The 27,917-nt window shown below is 36.0% G+C and overlaps 1 protein-coding gene across 4 annotated transcripts in view; it reads left to right on the top strand.

Moving 5' to 3' along the window:
* Positions 1-27,917, top strand: part of DMXL2 (Dmx like 2) — a 168,689-nt gene that overhangs the window by 25,186 nt on the left and 115,586 nt on the right. For all 4 annotated transcript variants that reach the window (XM_057722413.1, XM_057722411.1, XM_057722414.1 and 1 more), the window contains exons 2-6: positions 10,795-10,920; positions 13,352-13,423; positions 15,962-16,040; positions 16,866-17,001; positions 17,610-17,676. In XM_057722413.1, coding sequence (XP_057578396.1) covers positions 10,795-10,920; positions 13,352-13,423; positions 15,962-16,040; positions 16,866-17,001; positions 17,610-17,676 — 480 coding nt within the window. The remainder of the gene's footprint in view (positions 1-10,794; positions 10,921-13,351; positions 13,424-15,961; positions 16,041-16,865; positions 17,002-17,609; positions 17,677-27,917) is intronic.

Here is a 27,917-nt window from a genome sequence, read left to right as displayed (position 1 = left end):
AATTTTTGTTTTTACATGTTATTAATCTTTGTCTTATGTTTCACTCAGCATACTGCTTGCAGCTTTGCTTTTTTCTGTTACTTATAAGTAGTCTGTTAATTTTGTATTTCCTGGTGTCAGTTGTTTCTAAGAGGAACAGTCCCCTTTGGTTACCACATAAGTGGTCATAGTAAGTTATTTCTGACATTGCTTCACCCATCATTGGCTTATTCTAAGCTTTTTGCATAATATTTCATTTTTTTTGTTTGTTTATTTTAATATTTAGTTTCTCTTTTATTTTGCTCTTTCAGCATTCTTGAATGAACTTTAGATAAACTGTTAGAATGATTGAATCATATCAGTAAAGTGTGTTCTTAGTCATGTGGAAAGAAGAGCTTCTTTTCGAATACTACCCTCTCTCCCTTTTCTAACTGTAGTGTGGGTTCATGTCTGAATGACAGGAGGCTTATTTATTTTGGGTGGTGGTGGTGGTAGGCAGTGATTGATAATGGTAAGGGTTTGAATTCAGCTGTAGAAACTTGTAGGAAGACAAATGAGGCTGATTGAATATATTGCTGATAATAAGTACTCATATTTTGTAGACTTAAATTTCATTTTGAGAACTCTCATTAAATCTAGAATATGTATTTTTATGCATAAATCTATAAAGGTTCCTGGTAAGCCATAAATTGGGCTTTTAAAATTGTCCATGGTTTATTATGAACTATTTATAAAACTTTAAAAATTGGAATAGGGTATTATATTAATATACTGTCTCAATTAAAGTGTTTTCTTTAGTATGTTTGCACATTCATATATCTTCAGTTCAGGCATTTTGTTAAAAAATTTTTTTGTTAGCTGTGTATGACAAAGGGTAAGTTCTGTGAAGAGCTCTCATAAATCATTTAACAACAGGACTAAAGAGCCAGTTAAGAAATGGACCACTAGGAGTGCCCTGGCAGTCCAGTGCTTAGGATTCCCCACTTCCACTGTGAGGGGCCTGGGTTCAATCCCTGATTGGGGAACTGAGATCCCACAAGCTGTGTAAAAAAAAAAAAAAGAAAAAGAAAGAAAAATAAGTGGACCAATAACATGAATAGTCAGTTTGAAGAGAAAGAAATATAAATGGCTGATAAATATATGAAAAGATGTTCCTAATAAAAATACAAATTAAAACAAAAGGAGGACTTCCCTGGTGATGCAGTGGTTAAGAATCTGCCTGCCAATGCAGGGGACACGAGTTTGATTCCCTGGGCGGGGAAGATCCCACATGCTTCAGAGCAACTAAGCCAGTGTGCCACAACTAATGAGCCTGCACTCTAGAGCTCATGAGCCACAACTGTTGAGCCTATGTGCCACAACCACTGAAGCCCATGCACCTGGAGCCCATGCTCTGCAACGAGAGAACCTGCCGCAATGAGAAGCCTGTGCACCACAACTAGAGAAAGCCCGCATGCAGCAACGAAGACCCAATGCAGCCAATAAATAAATAAGTAAAGCAAAACAAAAAAAACAACAAGGAGATGCCAGGTTTTGTTGGATTAGAAAGATTAAAACATTTGATAATGATCAGGGTGGTTAGTGATGAAGTAGACAAACAGGTACTTTTTTCTACCTGGGGAGTATGATTTTTTTTGAAGGGCAATCTGCTTTTTAAAAAAAATTTTTTTTAAAGTTTTACAATTATTTATTTATTTTTGGCTGCACTGGGTCTTTGTTGTTGTGTGTGGGCTTTCTCTAGTTGCAGCAAGCAGGGGCTACTCATTGTTGTGGAGCACGGGCTCTAGGCGTGCGGGCTTCAGTAGTTGTAGCACAGGAGCTCTAGAGCACAGGCTCGGTAGTTGTGGCTCACAGGTTTATTTGCTCTGTGGCATGTGGGATCTTGCTGGACCAGGGCCCAAACCCATGTCCCCTGCATTGGCAGGTGGATCCTTTTTTTTTTTTAAGAACTTTTATTGAGATACAGTTAACAGACAATAAACAGCATATATGGCAGGTGAATTCTTAACCTCTGTGCCTCCAGGGAAGCCCAGTCTGCTTTAGTTATTAATTCTAATCACTGACCCAGCAAGTTATGTCTTGGAACTTATTTTATGGGTATATTTGCATACATGTGCATGGTATCATATACACGAAGATGTTCATTGAGACATTTTTTGCAATAGTAAAAGACTGGAAACAACCTAAATTAATTATGACAAAGCCATAAAATGGAATACTATGCAACTATTAAGAAGAATGAAGTAATTCCTTCTGTGGGATTTATAAAGTTTTCAACATATATTGTTGATTAAGTGGAAAAGAAGTTGCAGAATTGTGTATAACATAATCCCTTTGTGTTAAAAAGAAGGATTTATATATAGATATACTCGTATGTACACTAAACATTTCAGGAAGGGTTCATTGGTAACTGTTAAGTGATTGCTCCTTGGGTATGAGTGGGGGTGGTAAAGGCTAAGAAGATGACTTAATTTTCCTATATAGTTTTAAAATTCAGCACATGTGCTATTTTCTCTATAAAAAAAGGGTATCTTGTCACTGAAAACATTAAAATAAAACATTTTAAGGGGTTTACTTAGCTTTAATGGATAAGTACTATTTGAAAGTTCTAGCTTAATAAGGGCTCCATTCAGCATTCAATAAGAAACCTATTTGTCCATTTTACAAGTTAATTTTTAATTCTTTCAGTATCATAAACACTAAGGGTTTTAATTAGGTGACTAAAAGGAAGAAAGGGTAAGGATGTTTTCTGGGGAAATTTTTGTTAATCTGTGCTTTGTTTCTTGGTTGTAAGATTTTTTTGTAGGTCAGTATTGACCTCTTAAGACTATTTCCTGAAGGTAACTTAGTACAACCAAATAATCATGAAAGCCCAGACAACCCTGTATTCTCTTTAGCTTTTTGTTTATAGAACAGAGATCACAGCAGAAATGAAGAAGTTAAATGAATTTATATAATTAACCAATAAGATGAACAAAAATTTAAGCACTAGAAAGCAGTATGATAGAAGATAGTCATTAGTGGAGTGTATAAAACAGTGTAAAAAGATCTAAATCTGCATGCCAGTATGTGTTTGCCTTGTAACGTAGGACTTTGATTAAATCATATGAACTTTCATTTCTTTATATTAAAGCGGGATTAATAACCAGCTTCCAGGTTTACTGCAGTCTTGAAAGAAAGATGAGGAATGTGGATCGCATAGTACAATACTTGCTACCCAGCAGGCTTTCAATAAATGGCACCTCTTTCTTGTAACTATTTTTCTAGCTTTTAATAACGTGTGCCCTATATTTCCATGAATCAAAACTCTTAGGTAGAGGTGGGAGTTTATTGGTAACACTCTTGATAGAGTATTTTTGTTAAATTAGACTATAACACCTTGTTAAATTAGTGAAAGCTTTCAGCATGCTTAGTACCTCTTAATTCATCAGTGCTGTTCTTTTTAAAATTTAGACACATGTGTCAGCAGTTGTCAGTGATCTCAAACTTTGACCCTGTAACTACCAGGATGTTAAAGCATCCAACTGCTTCATAGAAAATGCCAGTGTAATCTGTTTGTACTCTGTATTCTTATAGGAAAGTTCATGTTTGTGTAAGATTTTTAAAAAAATTGGAATTCCCTGGCAATGCAGTGGTTAGAACTTGGTGCTTTCACTGCTGAGGGCCTGGGTTCAATCCCTGGTTGGGGAACTAAGATTCCATAAGCTGCACAGTGTGGCCAAAAAAAAAAATTATTTCTTTACACTTTAACTTATCTAAGACTTAAGGGAAATCTGAGAAATTGGAACAGTGTTTGGGATATAAGTATTAGTTATTTGCATTTTTGAAAATAATGTAGTCAAGGCATTTAGTATATATAAAACTGAAGTTAGAGAAGACTGAGTGTGTTATGCCTATTCAGACACATTTAATCATTGTTCAGAATGACATTGAACCTTCTAGAGAAGGCAATGGTATCTTTATTTATTACTTTTTTAAACAGTTTTTTAAAAAAAATATTTATTGGCTGCATTGTCTTTTTTTTTTTTTAAGAACTTTTATTGAGATACAGTTAACAGACAATAAACAGCATATATTTAGAGTGTACAATTTGGTATCCCAGTCTCCCAATTCACCCCCCCCCCCCAACCCTCCCTGCTTTCCCCACTTGGTGTCCATATGTTTGTTCTCTACATCTGTGTCTCTATTTTGGCCTTGCATTTCCTCTTTCATAGTTGTTAGCCTTTGCTTTATGTATTGACGTGTTCCTATATTGGGTGCATATATATTTATAATTGTTATCTCCTCTTCTTGGATGGATCCCTTGATCTTTATGTAATGTCCTTTCTTGTCTCTTGTAACAGTTTTTATTTTAAAGTCTATTTTATCTGATATGACTATTGCTACTTCAGCTTTCTTTTGATTTTCATTTGCATGGAATATCTTTTTTCATCCTCTCACTTTCCGTCTGTATGTGTCCCTAGGTCTGAAGTGGGTCTCTTGTAGACAGCATACATATGGGTCTTGTTTTTGTATCCATTCAACCAGTCTGTGTCTTTTGGTTGGTGCATTTAGTCCATTTATATTCAAGGTAATTATTGATATGTATGTTCCTATTACCATTTTCTCAATTGTTTTGTTTTTGTTTTTGTGGGTCCTTTTCTTCTTTTATGTTTCTTGCTTAGAGAAGTTCCTTTAGCATTTGTTGTAGGGCTGGTTTTGTGGTGCTGAATTCTCTTAGCTGTTGCTTGTCTGTAAAGCTTTTGATTTCTCCTTCGAATCTGAATGAGATCCTTGCTGGGTAGAGTATTCTTGGTTGTAGGTTCTTCCCTTTCATCACTTGAAATATATCATGCCACTCCCTTCTGACTTGCAGAGTTTCTGCTGAGAAATCAGCTGTTACCCTTATTGGAGTTCCCTTGTATGTTATTTGTCGTTTTTCTCTTGTTGCTTTTAATAACATTTCTCTGTCTTTAATTTTTGTCAGTTTGACTGCTGTATGTCTTGGCATGTTTCTCCTTGGGTTTATCTTGCCTGGGACTGTCTGCGCTTCCTGGACTTGGGCAGCTATTTCCTTTCCCATGTTAGGGAAGTTTTCTACTATAATCTCTTCCAGTATTTTCTCAGGTCCTTTCTCTCTTCTCCTTCTGGGACCCCTATAATGTGGATGTTGGCGCATTTAACATTGTCCCAGAGGTATCTTAGGCTGTCTTCGATTCTTTTCATTCTTTTTTCCTTATTCTTTTCCTCATCAGTGATTTTCACCATTCTGTCTTCCAGGTCACTTATTCGCCCTTCTGCCTCAGTTAATCTGCTATTGGTTCCTTCTGGTGTATTTTTCATTTCAGTTATTGTGTTGCATATCTCTGTTTGCTTTTTAATTCTTCTAGGTCTTTGGTAAACTTTTTGATCTTTGCATCCAGTCTTTTTTCAAAGTCTTGGATCATCTTCACTATCATTATTCTGAATTCTTTTTCTGGAAGGGTGCCTATCTCCTCTTCATTTAGTTGTTTTTCTGGGTTTTTATCCTGTCCCTTCATCTGGTACAAAGTCCTCTGCTTTTTCATTTTCTGTATCTTTCTGTGGCAGTGGTTTTCAGTTCCACAAGATGTAATACTGCTGATACTGCTTGATTCTGCTGTCTGCCCTCTTGTGGAGGAAGCTATCTCTGCATTGAGTCTTTGTTGCTGTGCGGGCTTTCTCTAGTTACGGCAAGCAGGGGCCACTCTTCGTTTCAGTGCGCAGGCTTCTCATTGCAGTGGTTTCTTGTTGTGGAGCATGGGTTCTAGGCATGTGGGCTTCAGTAGTTGTGGCACATGGGCTCAATAGTTGTGGCTCAAGGGCTCTAGAGTGCAGGCTTAGTAGTTGTGGCTTATGGGCTTAGTTGCTCCACAGCACGTGAGATCTTCCTGGACCAGGGCTCAAACCCATGTCCCCTGCATTGGCAGGTGGATTCTTAACCTCTGCACCACCAGGGAAGTTCCAACAGTATCTTTATTATGATCATGATAATGTGTTAATTCAGAGGATTTTATGGCTTTACAAAATGATACTTAAATTTTTTTCAAGTGTAACATTTTAGTAAGGTAGAAGAAGAGGGTCACTGTTTTTCAGCCTCGACTAACTGACAAGACTCTCCTAGTGAAATTTTGGATATCACAACTAAAAACATAGAATCTTGGTAATAACAAATACTCATGTTTTCAGCTCCTGTGTAATAATTTTGGGATAATATAATACACTTTCTCAAAGGAAGAGATTCTTTAAGACAAACTAATGAGATCTATGGACCCAGCAAAAACCAGCACATTGACATGACTTTAAATACGATTTCCAGGATTTCAGAGACCTCCTGAGACCATCAGTGATTTACACCCACTAGACTCAGGTGGAAAACTTTGACCAGATTGGAAACTTAGTTTCAGTGCTCAGAGTAGAGACTACTTTTCTCTTTCCTAGTAGGATGGATTTGGTCTCCAAAAGTAAGGTTAAAACAAGTGAGAGTTAATATTTTTAAAGCGTGTTTTTGCCTTTAGAACTTACGCTGACAATTTATCTCTTAGTTATAAATTATCAGCTAGTTATTAACTCTTTATCATTGTAAGGACAGTTCAGTCCTTCTATAAAAGAAACTCCCACATGAATAGAAGGAAAGAATGTTTCTCTAAGACTCTTTCTCTTTCTTGAACTTCATCTGTGTGCTTGGGCCAAACCATATCCTTGACTTAGAGATAAAATATTTTATATAGGTCAGTACTGTTACAAGTGCAGGACACTGGTATATGGTACTATGACATAGGGGTGGTTCTCCCAGGAACCTAAGGGAAGAACTTGGTTAAGGGTTTTTATTTGTTCAAAAAGGGCTTAGTGCCCTTTTTCCTGTCTCCCTGTAATAATTTTGTGGCCTCACTGCCACATGTGGAGTAGTGAGTTTATACTCAGCCAAGTCAGAGATGTTTGTTTAGCTAGTACAAAGGAGCCCACATCCTATACTCTCTGGGATCATTTTAATATTTGCTTATAGTCTCGGTGAGCTCCCACTTTTCCTCCTGCACTGTAAATTCTTGCTCTGGTAAAACAGAATTCTGAGAAAGAAGAATGGAACAAATTGCGTTTGACCTAAAATTGAAAGAATGGAAATCTCTTGAGTAATTATAGATTTTGTATAAACCTTCTCAACTGCTGGTCTTTACTCTGAGCTACATGCTGTGGGAAATTATACTTGGGGTTACAAAGATGAACATGGGCCTTTCAGTGCTAATAAGACATCTTAATGGAATAGAGTTGGGGTGATGCAATGAAAAGAGCAGGAGCTTTATTATGAGGCAAATGAATCCTTACTCTGTGAACTTGGGCAAGTTCCTTATCCTTTCTTGGGCCTCAGTTTCTCCATCTTTAAAAGGGGGCCTGTGAAGATATAAGACCCTAGCAGACTGCCTGATCATAGAAGGTATTCAGTAAATGGTAAATTATTAAGGAAGGCTTTGTTGAATTCCCTTCTGGTAGGCCTTCTAAATCCATGATACTGTTAGACTGGAAGATGAGCCAAAATATCTTTCTCTTCCCTTGTATAGCTTCCATCACTAACTTGGCTAGATTATTAGTTTATATCAACTGTCTGAACTCCATGTTCTTTGACCAAGTTTCCAGGTACATAGACTTCTGGAGCCAGAAATTAGGAAGGTTTTGAATCATTTGTTATACAGATGTCTGTATCTATTGAGGGCTGCTTATGTGCTGGGTGCTGGGACTACAGTGGTAAACAAGAACATGGTCCTTGCTCTGATAGACCTTTCGGTGTGGTAGGAACCAGACAAACAAACACATGTATATAAATCATTAAAATCGTGTGAGCCTTCAGTTATAGAATGCATGTGATTCAGTGCTGACTGATTATGAGTCCTCCTTCTTGCACACTTGGGGTTTATGTGTACTTTAGACTCTGTGGAGAAAGATGAAGACTAATAATGTTCAGCTTCTGTACTTTTCCAGCTCTTTGTGTGCAGTAGTTTATGGGGTTCCATTCTAGCCATGACCGTGGATAGTAATAACATAGTAGGCATTGCCTAGGTGTGATTCCACAGGATACTAGTGCCACATTATTGTTCTGTTATGATGGTAATTACTAGTTTGATAAGGGATTTGAGACCATTTTAGACCAGTGGTCTCTAAACTTTCAGTAACTGCATAGTATTCTACTCTGTGGATGTTCAGTAATTTATTTAACCACTTCCCTACTGAGAGATGGTATGATTATTTTCAGTTTTTGTTGCTTAAAATAATGAGGCAGTGAATATCCTTCTCTGTATATTTTGGCAAACTTTGTAAGTATGCTTATAGCGAAGTAGGGACTTGTCAATCAAAGGGTACATTGTATTTAAAATTTTGATAGATATTGCCAAATTCTTTTATTCATGAAGATTCTGATTTAGTAAGTCTGGGCTGGGACCAAGCAGTCTGTATGTTTAACAAGTTCCCTAGATGATTTTGATACAGCCAGGTTTTAGAACTATTGCAGTTCAGAAAAATGGCAGGATTGCCTACTGCTAAGGAGCATGGTACATGCCCTCTGGAAAAGGTCAGGCAGTTATGGCTGTCTAGGGAGGAGTGAAAATCCTCTTCAGTGACTGAGCAGTAAGAGCCTGTGTCTCGAGCAGCAGTTGCTGGGGACGGCCCATCTTTAAAGCAAGTTTACTAATACTTATCTGAAATATTTTATGTCTCTTTGATATGTAATGCAGGGGAAAAGAACATAAGAATTGTAAGGACCTGAATCTGAACATCTTCCACTTACTAACTGTATGATCTTGGGCAAATAAATGAACTCGAATCTTTCTTTATATATAATAATAATGATAATCTCTTCCTTTCAGGTTTGTTGCAAAGATGAAAGGGGGAGTGATTTAATGTTTATTGATACCTTTTGTCTTCTGCTAGTAACTTATAGGTATCTTTCTCTTTTGTGGCAGTTTGTCATTTAGTTGTGATGGGTGATTCACTTGGTTGTCTCTCCATTAGACTCACTGGGATCACATCTTATGTTTTTGTATTCCCAGTTGCTAGCCCAGACTTGGGACATCGTGCCCTTTTTCGTTTCTTTAATGAGTGATGTGTGCTAAGCACTATGTAAATAGATTTTCTATTTTAATTCTCACGATTATCTTAAGAATGAGTATTATTTCTCCCATTTTGCCACAAGGAAATGCTCAGAGAGCTTAAGTAACTTGCTTAGGATCGCATAGTACTGCAGAACCAGCATTTAAAACCCTGTGTGTGGTGATTCCAAACTAGGCAAAGTTTTGCTTTTACCATCCATCTGCTTTGCTGAGATAATGCTATAAAGCACTCTGGAAATTGTGAAATATTTAATGGCAAGATTATTTTCATTATTTTGATAATATAAGTGTAAAGATTAGCATGGTGACACAAACATTTCTGCCTATACTCTGTATTCCCATTCAGTTTAGCCTTCTCGAATACATAGTATAGCAGATCTGCCTTGTCTGTGAGAGTATAAATGGTTATTTCCTCCTGGGAATGATTTTTTCCCCATATTTCCTTTGCATAAAGTTCTGTTTTTGTTTTTCATTTGGGGAACTTTTTGGTATATGTAAACACAAGTTGAAGATAGTTTATGGTAGTCAGAGCAGGATTTTGGCAACATTGGAAGTTTTGGTGACTAGTAGAAGTAGTGTCTGTCTTCCTCTCTGGAAAACAGGAGGGAACCTTCAGTTCCCTCTTTCATTAGCAGCCATGTGGACCTCACTGACTTAGATGTCATCACATGTCAGCCCTGACTACTGGATATTTGTATTTTGTAGGACATGACCATATTGCTTAAGACTCTAGAAATTGTGGGAAAAAAATACCACCTCATAAACTTTATGTTGCTTTTTATGGGACTTTTTCATTTGAGAATTACATTGTTAGGTTGTTTTTAATATTTAATCGTAAGTTGAGTTTGGAAGAAAAAGTCCCCACCCTCTGCCCCTTATGCCATCATAAAATTCACAAAGTTACAAAACAGGAATAGCATACACCAAGAAGAAGTGTGGCAATAGGAAGAAATATGTGGTTTTGCTCATTGTAGTTCTTTGGAACAAGGAAATTTTCCAGGAACTTGATTTTGTGTTTTACTTCCCAGACCAATACTCGTCACATTTTATATAAATTAGTTTATTTTTTTTGGTTAATATGTGTGTGTGTAACCACTTTGGATTGGTTTCCTTTCTCTGTCTCTCTGTCTCTCTCCTGCCTGCTAAGGTTGAGGGGACGGGGCAAGAATGCTTGATCATGGATTCACTTAGGCAGCTGACTGTTTAGTGTTTGCCTTAGTGCATGTAATTCTGCCTCAGGGGTTCATTTCTATTTAACTAGCTCTTTAAACCTGGTGGAATTGTGTTGGAAAATGCATCTGATTTCTATCTTGATCTTCCTCAAGCCTGGTTTGAACCCTGGGAACACAATTGCAGCCCTCAATGCCTTATTAGGTTCAGATGACAGTTTTATTCTTTAGGATTTACTGAGATGAGCTTCAGAGAGAAATTCTAAACAGAAGGATTTATGAGGGATGGAGGCTGTAGTGTTTAAGATCTGGAAGAACCCTTTTCCTGTTAGTAGCGGTTGTTGAATTATAATACGTGGTGTGTCATTACCCCTTTTTTTTGGTGTGACTTTTAATGTTCTTATTTGGAAATTGATATTTTTAATATTGTTACATTAACTATTTTTGTAAAATGTATCATGGTATCCTTTACAATGACAACAAAAGCTAAGATAAACTAATAATAATTCACAAGTTACATATCTTACATAATGTGAAACTTTTCTTTTTAGGCATATGGATCAGGCTGTGATATTGTTATTTTGGCAAATGACTTTGAATGTGTGCAGATCATTCCTGGTGCTAAGCATGGAAACATCCAGGTCAGCTGTGTGGAGTGTTCTAACCAACATGGAAGAGTAAGGGATTTACTTACTTAATTAAATGTCATCTTTTAATGTATTTAACAATCTCAGAGAACAGTCTTATGCTTTTATACAGGGCTTGCCTACAATATCTAATTATGTAATATACTTTACTTAGATGGCTTTTAATAGGAGTGGGTAAAATGATAGGTTGTGTACAAATTATAAAGAGCCATTAAGGTGATAAGTGATAATTAATTGTTCTACCTGTATATACTGTCTTAAAAGATCTGTAGCCTTCACATTCCTGTGTGTACTGATACTATGCCAGCTGATAATTCTAGCAGCTATTAAGCCAATAGCAGGAAGTAAACTTTTATCTTCTATACCTAGCATACCTTATCTCTCCCAAATTATAATAACATCAAATTTTTATTAAGAAATGTAGCAAGTTGTTAGCATCTAATGTAACATTTGTCATATAACTGATGCTTTGTAAAGTTTCTGTTAATTTAATGAAACTGTTGTTTGAAGAATGTTAAAGTTCATTCATTCAGAGTTTAAACAGAGGCTTTATTTTAAAATAATTCAAATTTCATCATATGTTCCTCTCCCCCCAAATTTCAAACGTAATATAATCCAATTTTGATTATATGTATAGTACATATAGCATGTTTTCTGTATATTCTAGCAATTCATTAAGGCCAATGTTGTGTAACAGAGCTAAATGTCTATACGGGAACATAAGAATGATATTTTTCCTGTGATAGTTGTAATAATTTAAACAGTTTTAGTGTTCTAGAAATTGTTCTTTACTAAGTAATAACAAATTTTATCAAGGATATGTTAAACCAGAATATTCATGGTAATAAATAGTAATCATGCAGATTTATGCCAAATAATACATTATGATTATTGTACCATTTCTACTGTCCTACCCTGCTGTTTGTATCAAGCTTTAGTATTTGTGTAAATGTGCAACTGTATGACAGTCTATGGATAAAATTGACATAGTATCGAAACACTGCATTTTCTGACACTTGTTTCTTGCTTTGCTGATTTTTTTCTCCAGTTGTTCTCCCTGAGTATTGCTTACTCTCTAGAAAACACTCAGAGTGTCAGATTTCTCTCATTAATGTTTCATTGCTCATCTCCCTATGCCAAGCATGGTAGCTTTAAACGTGTCCTGAGGTGTTACGCTAGTTGTCAGAGATGCATTTAAAAAAAATTATTTATGTGCTGGTGATAATCACAATAAACAGATTCTCTGGGAGCAAAGTTTTTGTTTTTGTTTTTGTTTTTAAATATAGAAGACCTTGTTTTTCATAACCATGTTTTTACTTTTTCTAACCTGGTTGAAAGTAAAGAAGCCCCAAATGTGACATCTCTGATTCATTGTCTTTTATTTTCTTTATCCCCAGTCCTTGTGATGATTACTCTCAGATTTATGACCTTGAACTAACCAGTTGTAATCATTTGTTCAATCAGTCGTCGACATGTTGCATGTGATCATTCATAACACCTTGTACCTGTTACCTTAGCCAGGCATTTTAAGTACCTCTCCCCCTACCATTGTGAAATAAAAGCTTTCCTTGGAAAGATTGTTAGATATTAAGTAACAATTAAAATCACTTTTTTTTTTTGGTATTAGAGTGCCCTGAAATCGCAGTAGACCTTTTTGGCTGGTCTTAAAAACATGTGTACCTAATTTAGCTTTATAGGTTAACCCATAGACCCAGAGGTGTGAGAAGAGATGGTTTTTGGTCTGTTCCCTGTATTTGATTCCCTCTTGCCAAGAGGAGGATAAACTGGGAACTGGCTTTCAAGGAATTATTGGAAAACAGTCTCTGGTAGCCCTAGGAAGAGAGGAATTTGTGTTTCTTCTCATCAGGTATGTGACATGGAACAAAGTCCTCTTGGCTCCCAAACCCCTAGCTTAAGTCCACTAGAGAGGTCTACATCAGCTGTTTCTCCTCCAGTTGCAGTGGATGTCTCTCTGTTTCTCCTTAGTCCGTTTTCTCTATTCTTTCTACATGGTGTTCCCGATTGGTATTTTTTGTTTGATAGTATAGTTAATGTCATTTTATTTGGTATATTTTTAATACCTGTTGCTCTTTGATGTCTTTTTCTACTTATGGTTTTTATATTATTTTCATTGGATTACAAAGTTTGTGACAGATGTACCATTGAAATGTCTTTGTTAAAAGTTATTTCTGTATTTAAAAATGAAATTTTTATAGGAAAGGATGATTTCTGTGAATAGGTCAACCTTGCATTTGAAATGTAAAATAAAGCCTGCTGAATTTTTGATAACAGAGAAGAGATTCTTAAGTCCAGTACTTTTCCAGTTATACTTATGGAAGGAAATAAACTGTGAATACTGTATTGGGAGTGTATGTAATCAGTTTATATATTATTGTGAAAAGGAAGTTATCTTTATCTTCTCTTTTCCTTAAATATTAATGCTTTGTTCATTCTTTTTTAGGTTGCAGCTTCATATGGTAATGCTGTTTGTATTTTTGAGCCCTTGGGCATAAATTCTCATAAGAGAAATTGTGTAAGTATTAAATGGTAGTAGAAAAGTTTTATAATTGAGTTTGGAATCCAGTTGACAGCAGTAAAGAGCTCCTTAGGAGCTGGTGCTGAAGGTGATCTGGAAGATCAGTATGAAGTTAGTCCAGTGCTTTATTGTAAGATCTTTTACATTCACTAGGAACATACCCCTAGGCCTTTTAGAAACTCAGTTTCCTAGAATATTGCCAGTTGAGATTTGCCTTGTTAATTGGGATCTACCCCAGTTGAACTCCTGTTATTTCCTATCTAGGTTACTAGACTAGTCTCTTGTTTAATGTTTATCCCCTGCCCTTTCTCTGTTCTCAACAGAGTAGATCATGACACGTTTCTCCTAAAAACTCAAATGGCTCCATATTTCTCTCACACTTAAAGCCAAAAAGCATTAGAATGGACCACAGCCCTTTTCTCACCCCCACCTCGCCCCGCACCTGCAACCCATTTATCACCTCTCAGAGCTCATCTCCTACTATTTTCGTCCGCTCTGGTCACTCTAGCCACGCTAGTATTTTCACTGTTTTTTGAATAGTTGCCCTCCCATCTTTGAGCCTTTGCATTGGTTGTTCTTTTGTCTGGAATGCCCTTCTTTCTCTAGATAGCTCCAGGGCCAGCGCCTACAGATACTTGAAGTTTTTGCTCAGTAATACCTTCTCAGTGGGATGTGCCTTGACTGCCCCTTTAAAAATTGCCACTTGCTTCTCCCACCATCATTTTAACTTGCCTATCCTTCTATTTTTAAACTTTTTTTTCCATAGCACTTATCTTGTTTATTTATTTATAGGTTACTGTTTAGAATGTAAGCTCCATGAGGGTAGGGAGCTTTGTTTCTTTTGTTCACTGATGCATCTCAAGTTCTTAGAACAGTATCTGGAACATAATAGGTACTTCTAAATATTTGCTGAATGAAGGAGTTAGGAGCTTAGGTAAATTCACTGGGTGCTGAATTATATTTTATCTTACTTAATATTCAGAAAATCCAATATGGTTAGAAAAATTTAAAAATTTTAAAATTACTACATGCATTAGAACTCCACCATCACTCACAAATAGTTAAAACTGCCAGTGTGAAATCTGAATGCTAAGATTTCACCTTTTGACATTTACCAGTAGCTTTTTAAAAAAAAATTGTATTCTTAAATTCAGTAAATAAGTGGTTTTGATATTTTTCATTAAATGTATGTATGTGAATATTTCTTTTTACATTTCCCCCAGAAGTACAAATTGTATGACAGTCTTTTCCCTATTATAGTATTATGAAATGCATGTTAAATTTTCAGAATACTGTCATCTAGAGTACGTATTTAAATAATTCATAAATAAATGAAACAAATGAACTTATTTACAAAACAGAAACAGACTTATAGACTTTGAAAACAAACTTATGGTTACCAAAGGGGAAAGGGGAGGAGGGGAAGGGATAATTTAAGAGGTTGAGATTAACACACACACAGTACTGTATATAAAATAGGTAATCAACAAGGATGTACTGTGTAGCACAGGGAACTCTGCTCAATATTCGCTAATAACCTATATGGGAAAAGAACCTGAAAAAGAATAGGTATATATATATGTATAAATGATTCACTTTGCTGTACACCTGAAACTAACACAACATTGTAAATTACTATACTCCAAAATAAAATAAAAATTAAATTTAAAAAAAAAAAAAAAAGGAAAAAAATTTCAGATTCCAGACCTCATTCCCAAAATTTCTGCAATGTAATTCATCCACAGATTATACTCAGAAACACTAAAGGAAAGAATATTAGGGATAGCTCTAGTTTTAGGTATGATTTTATTATTACTTTAAAATAGATCTGTTGAGCAGTATTTAAAATTCTGTTGTGACTGTTGTTGGGTCAGCAGTGATAGGGTTCAAAAAATATCCTTTTCCCTGATTAGAAAATATAAAATAGGGATACTGAAATTCAGGTTTTGTAGTTGTATTTTAAAATTCCACCTCTAGTCCTGGAATCTTGAATAAATTATTTAATTGTTAAATATTTTAAAAGTATAATAAGAGAGGGCATTGCCATTTATTGAATTATTACTTGCCAAACAATTAATGCATAACTTGCCTATAAAAAGCCTTGACATGGCTTTACCTTGCATTATACTTTCACAAAAGGACAATTTATGTTTGTCTACTGCAAAGAAATACCTATTTTACTTAATGTATTTCATGGGAAAAGCCTTTGACTTTTAAATTTTAAATCTTTCTATACTTCAGAATGAAAACAGTAAGAGGTAATCAACAAGGATGTTGTGCTTCCCCCCTACTTTTGAGTGTTTTGTTCCAAGAAACGATGATGGGTGTGGCAAACAGCTTGATGTGGTAGAATAATAAGTGGAATCATTGGAAACAATTTTAAAAACAGTATCTTGAAAATAATAGTGAAATATTTATATCTTTGTTTCAAATCATAAAGTCTTTAAGTTGAAGAAAATGATAATATGGTAGTGTTTGTGAATATTATTTTGAAAACATACCTTTTTCTTTTTTCTTTCTCTCTGTATATTTCAGCAACTCAAGTGTCAGTGGCTTAAAACTGGGCAGTTTTTTTTGAGTTCCGTGACATACAATTTAGCATGGGACCCCCAAGGTATTTAGCATTTACCTTTAGAAATTATGAAAAGTTAATATTTGTTTTAAGTGTGTGATTACAATGTGGTATAGTCTCCCCTAAGAAGAAGATGATCAGTTGTATTCTCTTTTTGCTAGTGAATGAGTGTACTTTTTTCTTTTTCATATACACTACTTTGTACAGTGCTTACTTTACTATTAGTTCTGTGCTTCCCCCCTACTTTTGAGTGTTTTGTTCCAAGAAACAATGATGATTTGTTTCGTTAGTTAATGTGCTGCACTTTACTCTTATTGTATTTATTAAGAAATAAAATCAGAAATAAAACAAGACCAAATAAACCCTATCTCATTTTGTTATTTGTATTTCAGGAAATTATTGTCTTTATTGTTGAAAGAGTAGAAACTTCTGATGATATTGGCTGTTGTCCCTTTTTACATTTACAGTTAACGGGGGTAATTTTAATAGTCCATGTAGAAAAACAAATGTCATTAATCTTTAGTTATGTTGTATATCCTGTGAATATTCTGTGTTGTGTTTATCAGAGTTTTGGGGGGTTTGTTTTGTTATTCTACTTTTGCTGTTGTTTTTTTTAAAAAGGTTTACCTGATAGACAACAGTGCCTTGTCAGTAGGCTTTTCTTTCTTGTTCTCAGGCTTCCATCAAGTTTTCTTGTCAGTGGATTCATAGAACTTTTAAATGGATATACTACACAGGGGGTTTTGTTTTCATGGACACTATTGCTTATTTTTCACAGAATAGTTTACAGACCTAAGTAGAAACTGACGTGCATTTATTTCTCTAGATAGTCCTTGCTTATTCATGAGAACATTCTTTACTTTTCAGATAACAGATTGTTGACAGCAACTGATTCTCTTCAGTTGTGGGCTCCTCCAGGAGGTGACATTCTAGAAGAGGAGGAAGAAATCGATGATAAAATTCCTCCTGTTTTAAATGATTGGAAGTGCATCTGGCAGTGCAAGTTAGTGTCTAACTCTGTTATGTTCATTAATTAAAAAAATGCTTCCTGAGATATGTTCTCTTTCATAGTGATCTTAGAAGCCTAGAAAATAGACTTTTTCTAACCAAAACTCGTTATAACATCATCCTTTAATCTGTGCTACAATTGATTGTTTTAAAAAAGGATGAAAATGTTTTCATAGTTGATAATCTCGGGACTTGGGTTGATAAGGTTGACACATAGGAATTATTCATTAATGCATGAGATATAGATGGGATAGGGAGAGGGAAGATGTGGTGGAAGTTGCCGGACACCTTTTCAAGTTGGAAGGGTTATGTGAAGGGATCCAGCTAGCCAGGGAAGATGATGAACTCAGTTTTTAAAATGTTACGTTAGGATGTTGGTGGGGGCATGTAGATTGCGCTATCATTTATGCATGTTAATTGCATCTTCTTTGGGTCCCCAGAGTAAGCTTTGGATTAGTTTTAATGAGTTAATTTATATTTTTAGGGAGGTGAAATATTAAGATTTGTTTTTAGAGAGGTGTTTTGATGATGTTATGAAAATCTTATTTTGATTATTTATATATAGTGTTCCAGATCTTATGCGGTTTAATTTTGTTTTTTTAGAACCTCAGTATCTGTACATTTGATGGAGTGGTCCCCTGATGGTGAATATTTTGCTACTGCTGGAAAGGTAAAGGACCAAACAAAACATAAACAGAAAAAACAAAACAATTAAAAGTGTTCCTTATTCATTCTCATTTTCAGTTTTTTCATCTGTAAAATTGGGATAATCCTATGTTACAAAGATGGCCTGAGGAATAGTGATAGTGTTCATAAAGGATCTGGTATGTTTCCCATAGATAGTTGGCATTTGGGAAATAATGGCTATTACTTTTATCCTTATTTGACCTTTGTAAAAATTTATGGCTTTTAAAATTAATTTTTATGTTTAAAAAATAGCATATGGACATAATTTAAAAAGTAAAATATTACTACTAGATTTACAATGAAAAGACGCACTCTATTCTTCCCACTCTTAATTCCTGTGTCCTAGAGGTGGTGATTCATAAGATTGCCTACATTAGTATTTCTTTCCATATCATTAAGTAACTTGCTTATGCTCCCATTTTTTATATATATATATTTTTTTCTTTTTTGGCTTTATGTGTCATCTTTGGCCTTGCTACTGTTGAGGCTAAGACTTCAGTTCTTTAGCTGATGTTCCCAACCCCATTTCCACATACACATATTCACTGTCCTTCCTCCTGTCTTTCTGATATAAATGTCTCATAATATTTGGGAAAATCACTATTTATTATTCACATTATTAAGAGTGTAAAAATGATTTTTCATGGAATAGTTGCTTTGGCATTAATAATTACTTAGTTTTACTGTTTGCTTAGTTTTCTATATACCTGATTCATCCCCCACACCTCTGACATTCTTTGAATCTTCTCTCAGTATCATCCCACGTAGGAGGTATCCTGGAAATGTGTGTTCTTTTTGCTCCAATCTGGCTTAGTTGTTCTCTGAGTCGAAAATAGCAGAGCTGTCATTTCAGGATTTCTTTTACCAACCTCGGAAGATTCTCTTTGCCCATCTCCTTTGTTAGATACCCTGTTTCTTAGCTTCATTTATCTTCTTCTTTCCTTGTTTTGATGGAGTTATCCTCTAGTAGGTTTCTGAGGAAAGATGAATGGGAAAAAAAAAAAACAAACAACATTTTTGAGGCTTGCCAGTGAACAATTCTTTTTTCTGCTGTTATGCTTTATTTGATTGGGCATAGAATTGGGTTGGAACTAATTTTACTTCAGAATTTAAAAAATCGTGATTCTATTGCTTTCCAGCTTCCATTGTTGCTGTTTGAGAGGTATAGTGCCATTATGACCATACTCTCCCAGCTCCAGCTTGTAGAGGTTATGAAAATCTTCCCCTTATCCTGGTGTTCTGAAATTTCAAGATGTCATGGTATGGGTCAGTCATCTATAAATATTTTAGTGTGTATCTCTAAAGTATAAAGACTTTTTTTGTGCAGGCAATTTGATGTGCCTGTTTAATCTGAAAACTCATGTCATTCAGTTCAGGGGGATTATTCTATATTATTCCTTTTGTGTTATTTCCTTCCTTTCATGTTCTCTTTTCTGTCTTTCGGGATCTCGCCTTATTCAGTTGTGGATGCTTCTGTACTGATCCTCAAATTTTCTTTTCCCACCCCCCCCCCCTTCATTTTTTTTTTTTGGTTTAAATTCTGGGATGTTTTTTAGCTTTAACTTAGAAATAATTTTTTCCTGCTATCACATTTTTGATTTTTAAGAGTTTTTTCCTCATTCTATGAATGCTCCTTTTAAAGTTATATCATATTTCATAAGTATAAAATAATGTATATAAAACATATATAAGATAATAATTAAACAAATGCACATATACCTGCTACCCAGTTGAGAAAAAGGACATAAAACTAATGGATTCCTTATTTTCCTCTTGCATCTCCTCATCCCCCTCCCACCGAGGCAACCGGAATTCTGAATTTTATGTTTTATTTCATTGCATTAATTAATTAATTATTAAATTTTTTTTTTTTTTTGCTGCATTGTGTCTTCATTGCTGCACATGGGCTTTCTCTAGTTGTGGCAAGCGGGGGCTACTCTTTGCTGTGGTGTGAAGGTTTCTCACTGCGGTGGCTTCTCATTGCAGAGCATGGGCTTTAGGCGTGCGGGCTTCAGTAGTTGCAGCGCGTGGGCTCAATAGTTGTGGCTTGCATGCTCTAGAGCACGGGCTCAGTAGTTGTGGCGCATGGGCTTAGTTGCTCCGAGTCATGTGGGATCTTCCAGCCCAGGGATCGAACCTGTGTGCCCTGAATTGGCAGGCAGATTCTTAACCTCTGCACAACCAGGAACGCCCCATTGCTTTTTTTTTTTTAATTAATTAATTTATTATTTTATTGGCTGTGTTGGGTCTTTTTTTTTTTGCTGTGTGTGGGCTTTCTTCTTAGTTGCGGTGAGTGGGGGCTACTCTTCGTTGCGGTGTGCGGGCTCCTCATTGCTGTGGCTTCTCTTGTTGTGCAGCACGGGCTCTAGGTGCGTGGGCTTCAGTAGTTGCAGCATATGGGCTCGATAGTTGTGGCTCACAGGCTCTAAAGCACAGGCCCAATAGTTGTGGTGCACGGGCTTAGTTGCTCCGCGGCATGTGGGATCTTCCTGGAGCAGGGATCGAACCCGTGTCTCCTGCATTGGCAGGCGGATTCTCAACCACTGTGCCACCTAGGAAGCCCCCCATTGCTTTTTTTTTTTTTTTAAATTTTTTTTATTTTATTTTTTTGGGGGTACACCAGGTTCAATCATCTGTTTTTATACACATATCCCCGTATTCCCTCCCTTCCTTGACTCCCCCCTCTCGAGTCTCCCCTGCCCTCCCTGCCCCAGTCCTCTAAGGCATCTTCCATCCTCGAGTTGGACTCCCTTTGTTATACAACAACTTCCCACTGACTATTTTACAGTTGGTAGTATATATATGTCTGTGCTACTCTCTCGCTTCATCTCAGTTTCCCCTTCACCCCCCTCCCCCTCCCATACCTCGAGTTCTCCAGTCCATTCTCTGTATCTGCATCCTTGTTCTTGTCACTGAGTTCATCAGTACCATTTTTAGATTCCGTATATGTGAGTTAGCATACAATATTTGTCCTTCTCTTTCTGACTTACTTCACTATGTATGACAGATTGTAGTTCTATCCACCTCATTACATATAGCTCCATCTCATCCCTTTTTATAGCTGAGTAATATTCCATTGTATATATATGCCACATCTTCTGTATCCATTCATTTGTTGATGGGCATTTAGGTTGCTTCCATGTCCTGGCTATTGTAAATAGTGCTGCGATAAACATTATGGTACAAGTTTCTTTTGGGATTATGGTTTTCTTTGGGTATATGCCCAGGAGTGGGATTACTGGATCATATGGTAGTTCTATTTGTAGCTTTTTAAGGAACCTCCAAATTGTTTTCCATAGTGGCTGTACCAATTTACAGTCCCACCAACAGTGCAGGAGAGTTCCCTTTTCTCCACACCCTCTCCAACGTTTGTGGTTTCCAGACTTTGTGATGATGGCCATTCTGATTGGTGTGAGGTGATACCTCATTGTGGCTTTGACTTGCATTTCTCTGATGATTAGTGATGTTGAGCATCTTTTCATGTGTGTGTTGGCCATCTGTATGTCTTCTTTGGAGAAATGTCTATTTAGGTCTTCTGCCCATTTGTGGATTGGGTTATTTGCTTTTTTGGTATGAAGCTTCATGAACTGCTTGTATATTTTGGAGGTTAATCCTTTGTCCGTTGTTTCATAGGCAATTATTTTTTCCCATTCTGAGGGTTGCCTTTTAGTCTTGTTTATGGTTTCTTTTGCTGTGCAAAAGCTTTTAAGTTTCATGAGGTCCCATTCGTTTATTCTTGATTTTATTTCCATGATTCTAGGAGGTGGGTCAAAAAGGATCTTGCTTTGATGGATGTCATAGAGTGTTCTGCCTATGTTTTCCTCTAGGAGTTTTATAGTGTCTGGCCTTACATGTAGGTCTTTAATCCATTTGGAGTTTATTTCTGTGTATGGTGTTAGGGAGTGTTCTAATTTCATTCTTTTACATGTTGCTGTCCAATTTTCCCAGCACCACTTATTGAAGAGGCTCTCTTTTTTCCATTGTATACTCGTGCCTCCTTTGTCAAAGATAAGGTGCCCATATGTGTTTGGGCTTACTTCTGAGTTCTCTATTCTATTCCATTGATCGTCCTTTCTATTTTTGTGCCAGTACCATACTGTCTTGATTACTATGGCCTTGGAGTATAGTTTGAAGTCAGGAAGCCTGATTCCGCCAACTCCATTTTTCCTTCTCAAGATTGCTTTGGCTATTCGGGGTCTTTTGCATTTCCATACAAATCGTAAGATTTCTTGCTCTAGTTCTGTGAAGAATGCCATTGGTAATTTGATCGGAATTGCATTGAATCTGTAAATTGCTTTGGGTAGCACAGACATTTTCACGATGTTGATTCTTCCAATCCAGGAACATTGTATGTCCCTCCATCTGTTTGTGTTGTCTTTGATTTCTTTCATCAATGTCTTAAAGTTTTCTGCATACAGATCTTTTGCCTCCTTAGGCAGGTTTATTCCTAGGTATTTTATTCTTTTTGTTGCAATGGTGAATGGGAGAGTTTCCTTCATTTCTCTTTCTGCTCTTCCGTTGTTCGTGTATAGGAATGCAAGAGATTTCTGTGCATTAATTTTGTATCCTGCTACTTTACTAAACTCATCAATTAGTGCTAGCAGTTTTCTGGTAGAGTCTTTAGGGTTTTCTATATATAATATCATGTCATCTGCAAAGAGTGACAATTTTACTTCTTCTTTTCCAATTTGGATTCCTTTGATTTCTTTTTCTTCTCTGATTGCTGTGGCTAAAACTTCCAAAACTATGTTGAATAATAGTGGTGAGAGTGGACACCCTTGTCTTGTTCCTGTTCTTAGAGGGAATTCTTCCAGTTTTTCCCCATTGAGAACGATGTTGGCTTTTGGTTTTTCATATATGGCTTTTATTATGTTGAGGTAATTTCCTTCTATGCCCATTTTCTGGAGAGCTTTTATCATAAATGGATGTTGAACTTTGTCAAAAGCTTTTTCTGCATCTATTGAAATGATCATATGGTTTTTATCCTTCAATTTGTTGATATGATGTATCACGTTGATTGATTTGCGTATATTGAAGAATCCTTGCATCCCAGGGATAAACCCCACTTGATCATGGTGGATGATTTTTTTAATGTGCTGTTGGAGTCTGTTAGCTAGTATTTTATTGAGGATTTTTGCATCTATATTCATCAGTGATCTTGGTCTGTAGTTTTCTTTTTTTGTGACATCTTTGCCTGGTTTTGGTATCAGGGTGATGGTATCCTCGTAGAATGAGTTTGGGAGTGCTCCGCCTTCTGCAATATTTTGGAAGAGTTTGAGAAGGATAGGTGTTAGCTCTTCTCAAAATGTTTGATAGAATTCGCCCGTGAACCCATCTGGTCCTGGGCTTTTGTGTGTTGGGAGATTTTTTCTTTTTTTTCTTTTTTTCTTTTTTTTTAATTTTTATTTTATTTTATTTTTTTTGGGGGGGTACATCAGGTTCAATCATCTGTTTTTATACACATATCCCCGTATTCCCTCCCTTCCTTGACTCCCTCCCCTCGAGTCCCCCCCACCCTCCCTGCCCCAGTCCTCTAAGGCATCTTCCATCCTCGAGTTGGACTCTGTTGGGAGATTTTTAATCACTGCCTCAATTTCCGTACTTGTGATTGGTCTGTTCATGGTTTCTATTTCTTCCTGGTTCAGTCTTGGAAGATTGTATTTTTCTAAGAATGTATCCATTTCTTCCAGGTTATCCAATTTGTTGGCATATAATTGCTTGTAGTAGTCTCTCATGATCTTTTGTATTTCTGAGGTGTCCGTTGTTACTTCTCCTTTTTCATTTCTAATTCTGTTGATTTGCATCTTCTCCCTTTTTTTCTTGATGAGTCTGGCTAATGGTTTATCAATTTTGTTAATCTTCTCAAAGAACCAGCTTTTAGTTTTATTTATTTTTCTTATGGTTTCTTTCCTTTCTTTTTCATTTATTTCTGCTCTGATCTTTATGATTTCTTTCCTTCTGCTCACTTTGGGGCTTCTTTGTTCTTCTTTCTCTAGTTGTTTTAGGTGTAAGGTTAGGTTGTTTATTCGATCATTTTCTTATTTCTTAAGGTAGGACTGTATTGATATAAACGTCCCTCTTAGAACTGCTTTTGCTGCATCCCGTAGGTTTTGGGTTGTTGTGTTTTCATTGTCATTTGTTTCTAAATATTTTTTGATTTCTTCTTTGATTTCTTTAGTGATTCCTTGGTTGTTTAAGAGTGAATTGTTTAGTCTCCATGTGTTTGTCTTTTTTGCAGTTTTTTTCCTGTAATTGATATCTAGTCTCATGGTGTTGTGGTCTGAGAAGATGCTTGATATGATTTCAATTTTCTTGAATTTGCTGAGGTTTGATTTGTGACCCAAGATGTGATCTATCCTGGAAAATGTTCCGTGTGCACTTGAGAAGAAAGTGTAGTCTGTCGTTTTTGGATGGAATGTCCTATAAATATCAATTAAGTCGAGATGGTCTAATGTGTCATTTAAAGCTTGTGTGTCTTTATTGATTTTCTGTTTGGATGATCTGTCCATTGATGTAAGTGGGGTGTTCAAGTCTCCCACTATTATTGTGTTCCTGTCGATGTCCCCTTTTATGGCTGTTAGCATTTGCCTTATGTATTGAGGTGCTCCTATATTGGGGGCATAGATATTTACCATTGTGATATGTTCTTCTTGAATGGATCCCTTGATCATTATGTAGTGTCCTTCCTTGTCTCTTTTAATAGTCTTTACTTTCAAGTCTAATTTGTCTGATATGAGTATTGCTACTGCAGCTTTCTTTTGACTTCCATTTGCATGGAATATCTTTTTCCATCCCTTTCCTTTCAGTCTATATGTATCCCTTGGTCTGAAGTGGGTTTCTTGTAGGCAGCATATAGAAGGGTCTTGTTTTTGTATCCATTCAGCCAGTCTGTGTCTTTTGGTTGGAGCATTTAATCCATTGACATTTAAAGTGATTATGGACATGTGTGTTCCAATGACCATTTTCTGAATTGTTTTGGGTTTGTATTTGTAGGTGTTTTCCTTTTCTTGTGTTTCCTACTTAGAGAAGTTCCTTTAGCACTTGTTGTAAGGCTGGTTTGGTGGTGCTGAATTCTCTTAACTTTTGCTTGTCTGGAAAGCTTTTGATTTCTCCCTCAAATCTGAATGAGATTCTTGCTGGGTAGAGTATTCTTGGCTGTAGGTTTCTCTCTTTCAGGACTTTCAGGATATCCTGCCATTCCCTTCTGGCCTGCAGAGTTTCTGTAGAAAGGTCAGCTGTTATCCTGATGGGTTTTCCCTTATATGTTGTTTGTTGCTTTTCTCTTGCTGCTTTTAATATTTTTTCTTTGTGTTTAATTGTCGTTAGTTTGATTAATATGTGTCTTGGTGTATTTCTCCTTGGGTTTATTCTGTATGGGACTCTCTGTGCTTCTTGGACTTGATTAATTATTTCCTTTCCCATGTTGGGGAAGTTTTCCACTAGAACCTCTTCAAATATTTTCTCAGACCCTTTCTTGTTTTCTTCTTCTTCTGGGATGCCTATAATTCGAATGTTGGTACGTTTAAGGTTATCACTGAGGTCTCTGAGACTGTCTTCTAATCTTTTTATTCTTTTTTCTTTTTCCTGCTCCGTGGCAGTTATTTCCCCCATTCTATCTTCCAACTCACTTATTCGTTCTTCTGCCTCAGTCATTCTGCTGGTTATAGCATCTAGAGTATTTTTAATTTCAGTTATTTTGTTATCCATTGCTGTTTGTTTTTCTGAGTTCTTATGAACTGTTTCTTGTACTTTCTCTATTTTGTTATCGAGATTTTGTATCATTTTTACTATCATTACTCTAAATTCTTTTTCAGGCATTTTTCCTATTTCCTCCTCATTTATTTGGTCTTGTGTGTTTTTTTCCTGCTCCTTTGCCTGCATGGTGTTTCTTTGTTTCCTCATGGTTGTCCAAACTTTTGGGGTTGCTTGTCCTGGCGATAGAGGTGTTTACAGAAGACTGTCCAAGCCTCAGACTAATGTCCAAGTATTGGATTAAATGAATATTAAGTCTAGGAAACACATACATGTATAAGACACACAATTACTGAATCCGTTAGGAGATAAGGCTCTAGAAAGACCTGACAGAACCCCAGTGTGCTATCAGATATTCAAAGAGAAACCCAGCAGAAATTGACAACTGAAACAGAACAAATCAGAGACAAAAGCAAAAGCAAACAAACAACAAATAACACCCTACACATCCAAACATGAATCCAGGGAGATTTTGTAAGCTAGGATCAAATATAGAAAAGAGCTGGAGTACCACCAGAGAGAATGGAGATTCTCAGAATGTAATTAGACAGCTGTACTAAGAACTAAGATAAAGACAAAAGCCTAATATTAAATACCATGGCAGTGCGTCATCTGGAGAATAGAGCAAGGAGTCTGAGCAGACCGATAGTGTTGCTTATAAGTATGTTAAGATAAAATAAACTTAAAATGGCTGGAAGAAAGGGGAACAGAAGAGCGTAATGTGGTTGGAAATATGCAAATAAAAAGAAAGGAATAGAAATGTATAAAAGATAGGGATGAAAGGAAAGTATGAGAGCCCCCCATTGCTTTTTTAAAAAGATAGTTTCACAGGTATAAATTCCCAAATAATATAAATTTTATTTTTGAATAGTTTTGAACTCATAAAAATGATACCATTCGGTTATTGAAATATAGCTTCAAGATATTAAAAAATAAATTTGTGACGATATCAGTTATATACTTTTTAGTTAATGTATTGACTAAGAAAAAATTACATTTAAAAATCACGAGTTAAAGTTTATTTGTATTTAGTTGTGTATGAATTAAAATTTCCATATTACACTTTACAAGGCAAGGATAGATTTTCCAAGAACATCAGAATTCACCCAAGGCTCTTTGAGTTAATCTTTAGTTGTATAACACTCAACTCTTTTGTGGTTGAATAATTACTTGGCACAGAGGTAGTTAGTTGCTCAAGAGTTGATGACATTACAGACAGGAAGACTGCATAACATTATAGGCAGAAAGACTGCAATTGTGTGAAGTTTAGCAGTAAACTAATAAATAACAATTTCAAAGTAGTGAGGAGTATAAAAAGTATTTGAAGGTATCTGTAGCAGCTGTCATGTAATAGTAAAACATCTGTGATTTCTGTTAGAGACAAAGTCACAAGTACTGCTGATACCAGTTTGGTATGCTTATATTCATAACTGAAATTGAGCATTTCCTTCAATTAGCAGTTACAAAAATAGAGAAGTAATTGTTTTCCCTGACTCAAGTTCGTGGTAACTCTGGGTCTTGGTTTTCTTGGTTTTTCAAGAAGTAGATCCCCAGGCAAGGATTCGAGTTCAAGTTATTAATATGGGCAGTGCTCACAAAGAAATACACTGTGTTTGAGGCAGGGAAGTGAAAGTGCTTAAAAAAGAGTGATTATCATGCAGGTGATTAAGAAGCTTAAATTTCCGGGTAACTCTGGGAGCCAGTGCTCCTCCCAACATTATGTTCCTCACACTTAATCTTCACACGCATCACACATACACAGATTGGTTGAGGGTTGGTGAGGACAGAACGTTAATTCTCAGCACTTATAAACAATTCCTGGAAAACTCAGGCAAAGTTATGAGATGCTGTCAATTCGAATTGGCTCACTAAAATGCTAAGGCGTGAGAAGATATAGTTGAAGTATCAAAAAATATTTTTTATATCTTGAATTCTATCCACAGGTGCCTTAGGTCAGAAGACCTCAGAACCTCTGTCTAAAATCTGGACATTTTATTTTTTATCTTCCACATTTAGATCTAAAATGCATGTGGAGTAGATTTTAGGAATGATTTGAGGAAGATGTCAGGTTTCACTTTTTCTGTATAGATATCCATTGCCCAGCATATTTGTTGAAAAGGCTCTTCTTTCTCCCTTGTTCTGTATTGCCACCTTTGTCAAAATCAGATGTCCATACTGGTGTGGTTCTGTTTCTGGATTCTTTAGTCTATCCGTCTTTCCTTGTAGCAATGCCACCTTCATTGCTATAGCTTTTAAATTGTCTTGGTATCTGGTAGAGCAAGTCTTCCCATCTTGTTTTTCTTCATTAAGATTATCCTGTCTATTTTTGGCCCTTTGTATTTCCATATAAATTTTAGAATGAGCATGATAAAACAAGCAGAAAACCTCTTATGATTTTGATTGATATCTCATTGACTCTATAGATCAGTTTTGGGAGAATTGACGTCTTTACAATTGAGTTTTCTCATCTGT

The sequence above is a fragment of the Hippopotamus amphibius genome, chromosome 2, assembly GCF_030028045.1.
Source record: "Hippopotamus amphibius kiboko isolate mHipAmp2 chromosome 2, mHipAmp2.hap2, whole genome shotgun sequence".
In the NCBI taxonomy this organism is placed as follows: Eukaryota; Metazoa; Chordata; class Mammalia; order Artiodactyla; family Hippopotamidae; genus Hippopotamus; species Hippopotamus amphibius.
The sequence above is the reverse complement of the archived record's forward strand: the minus strand, read 5'-3'. Positions and strand labels throughout refer to the sequence as shown.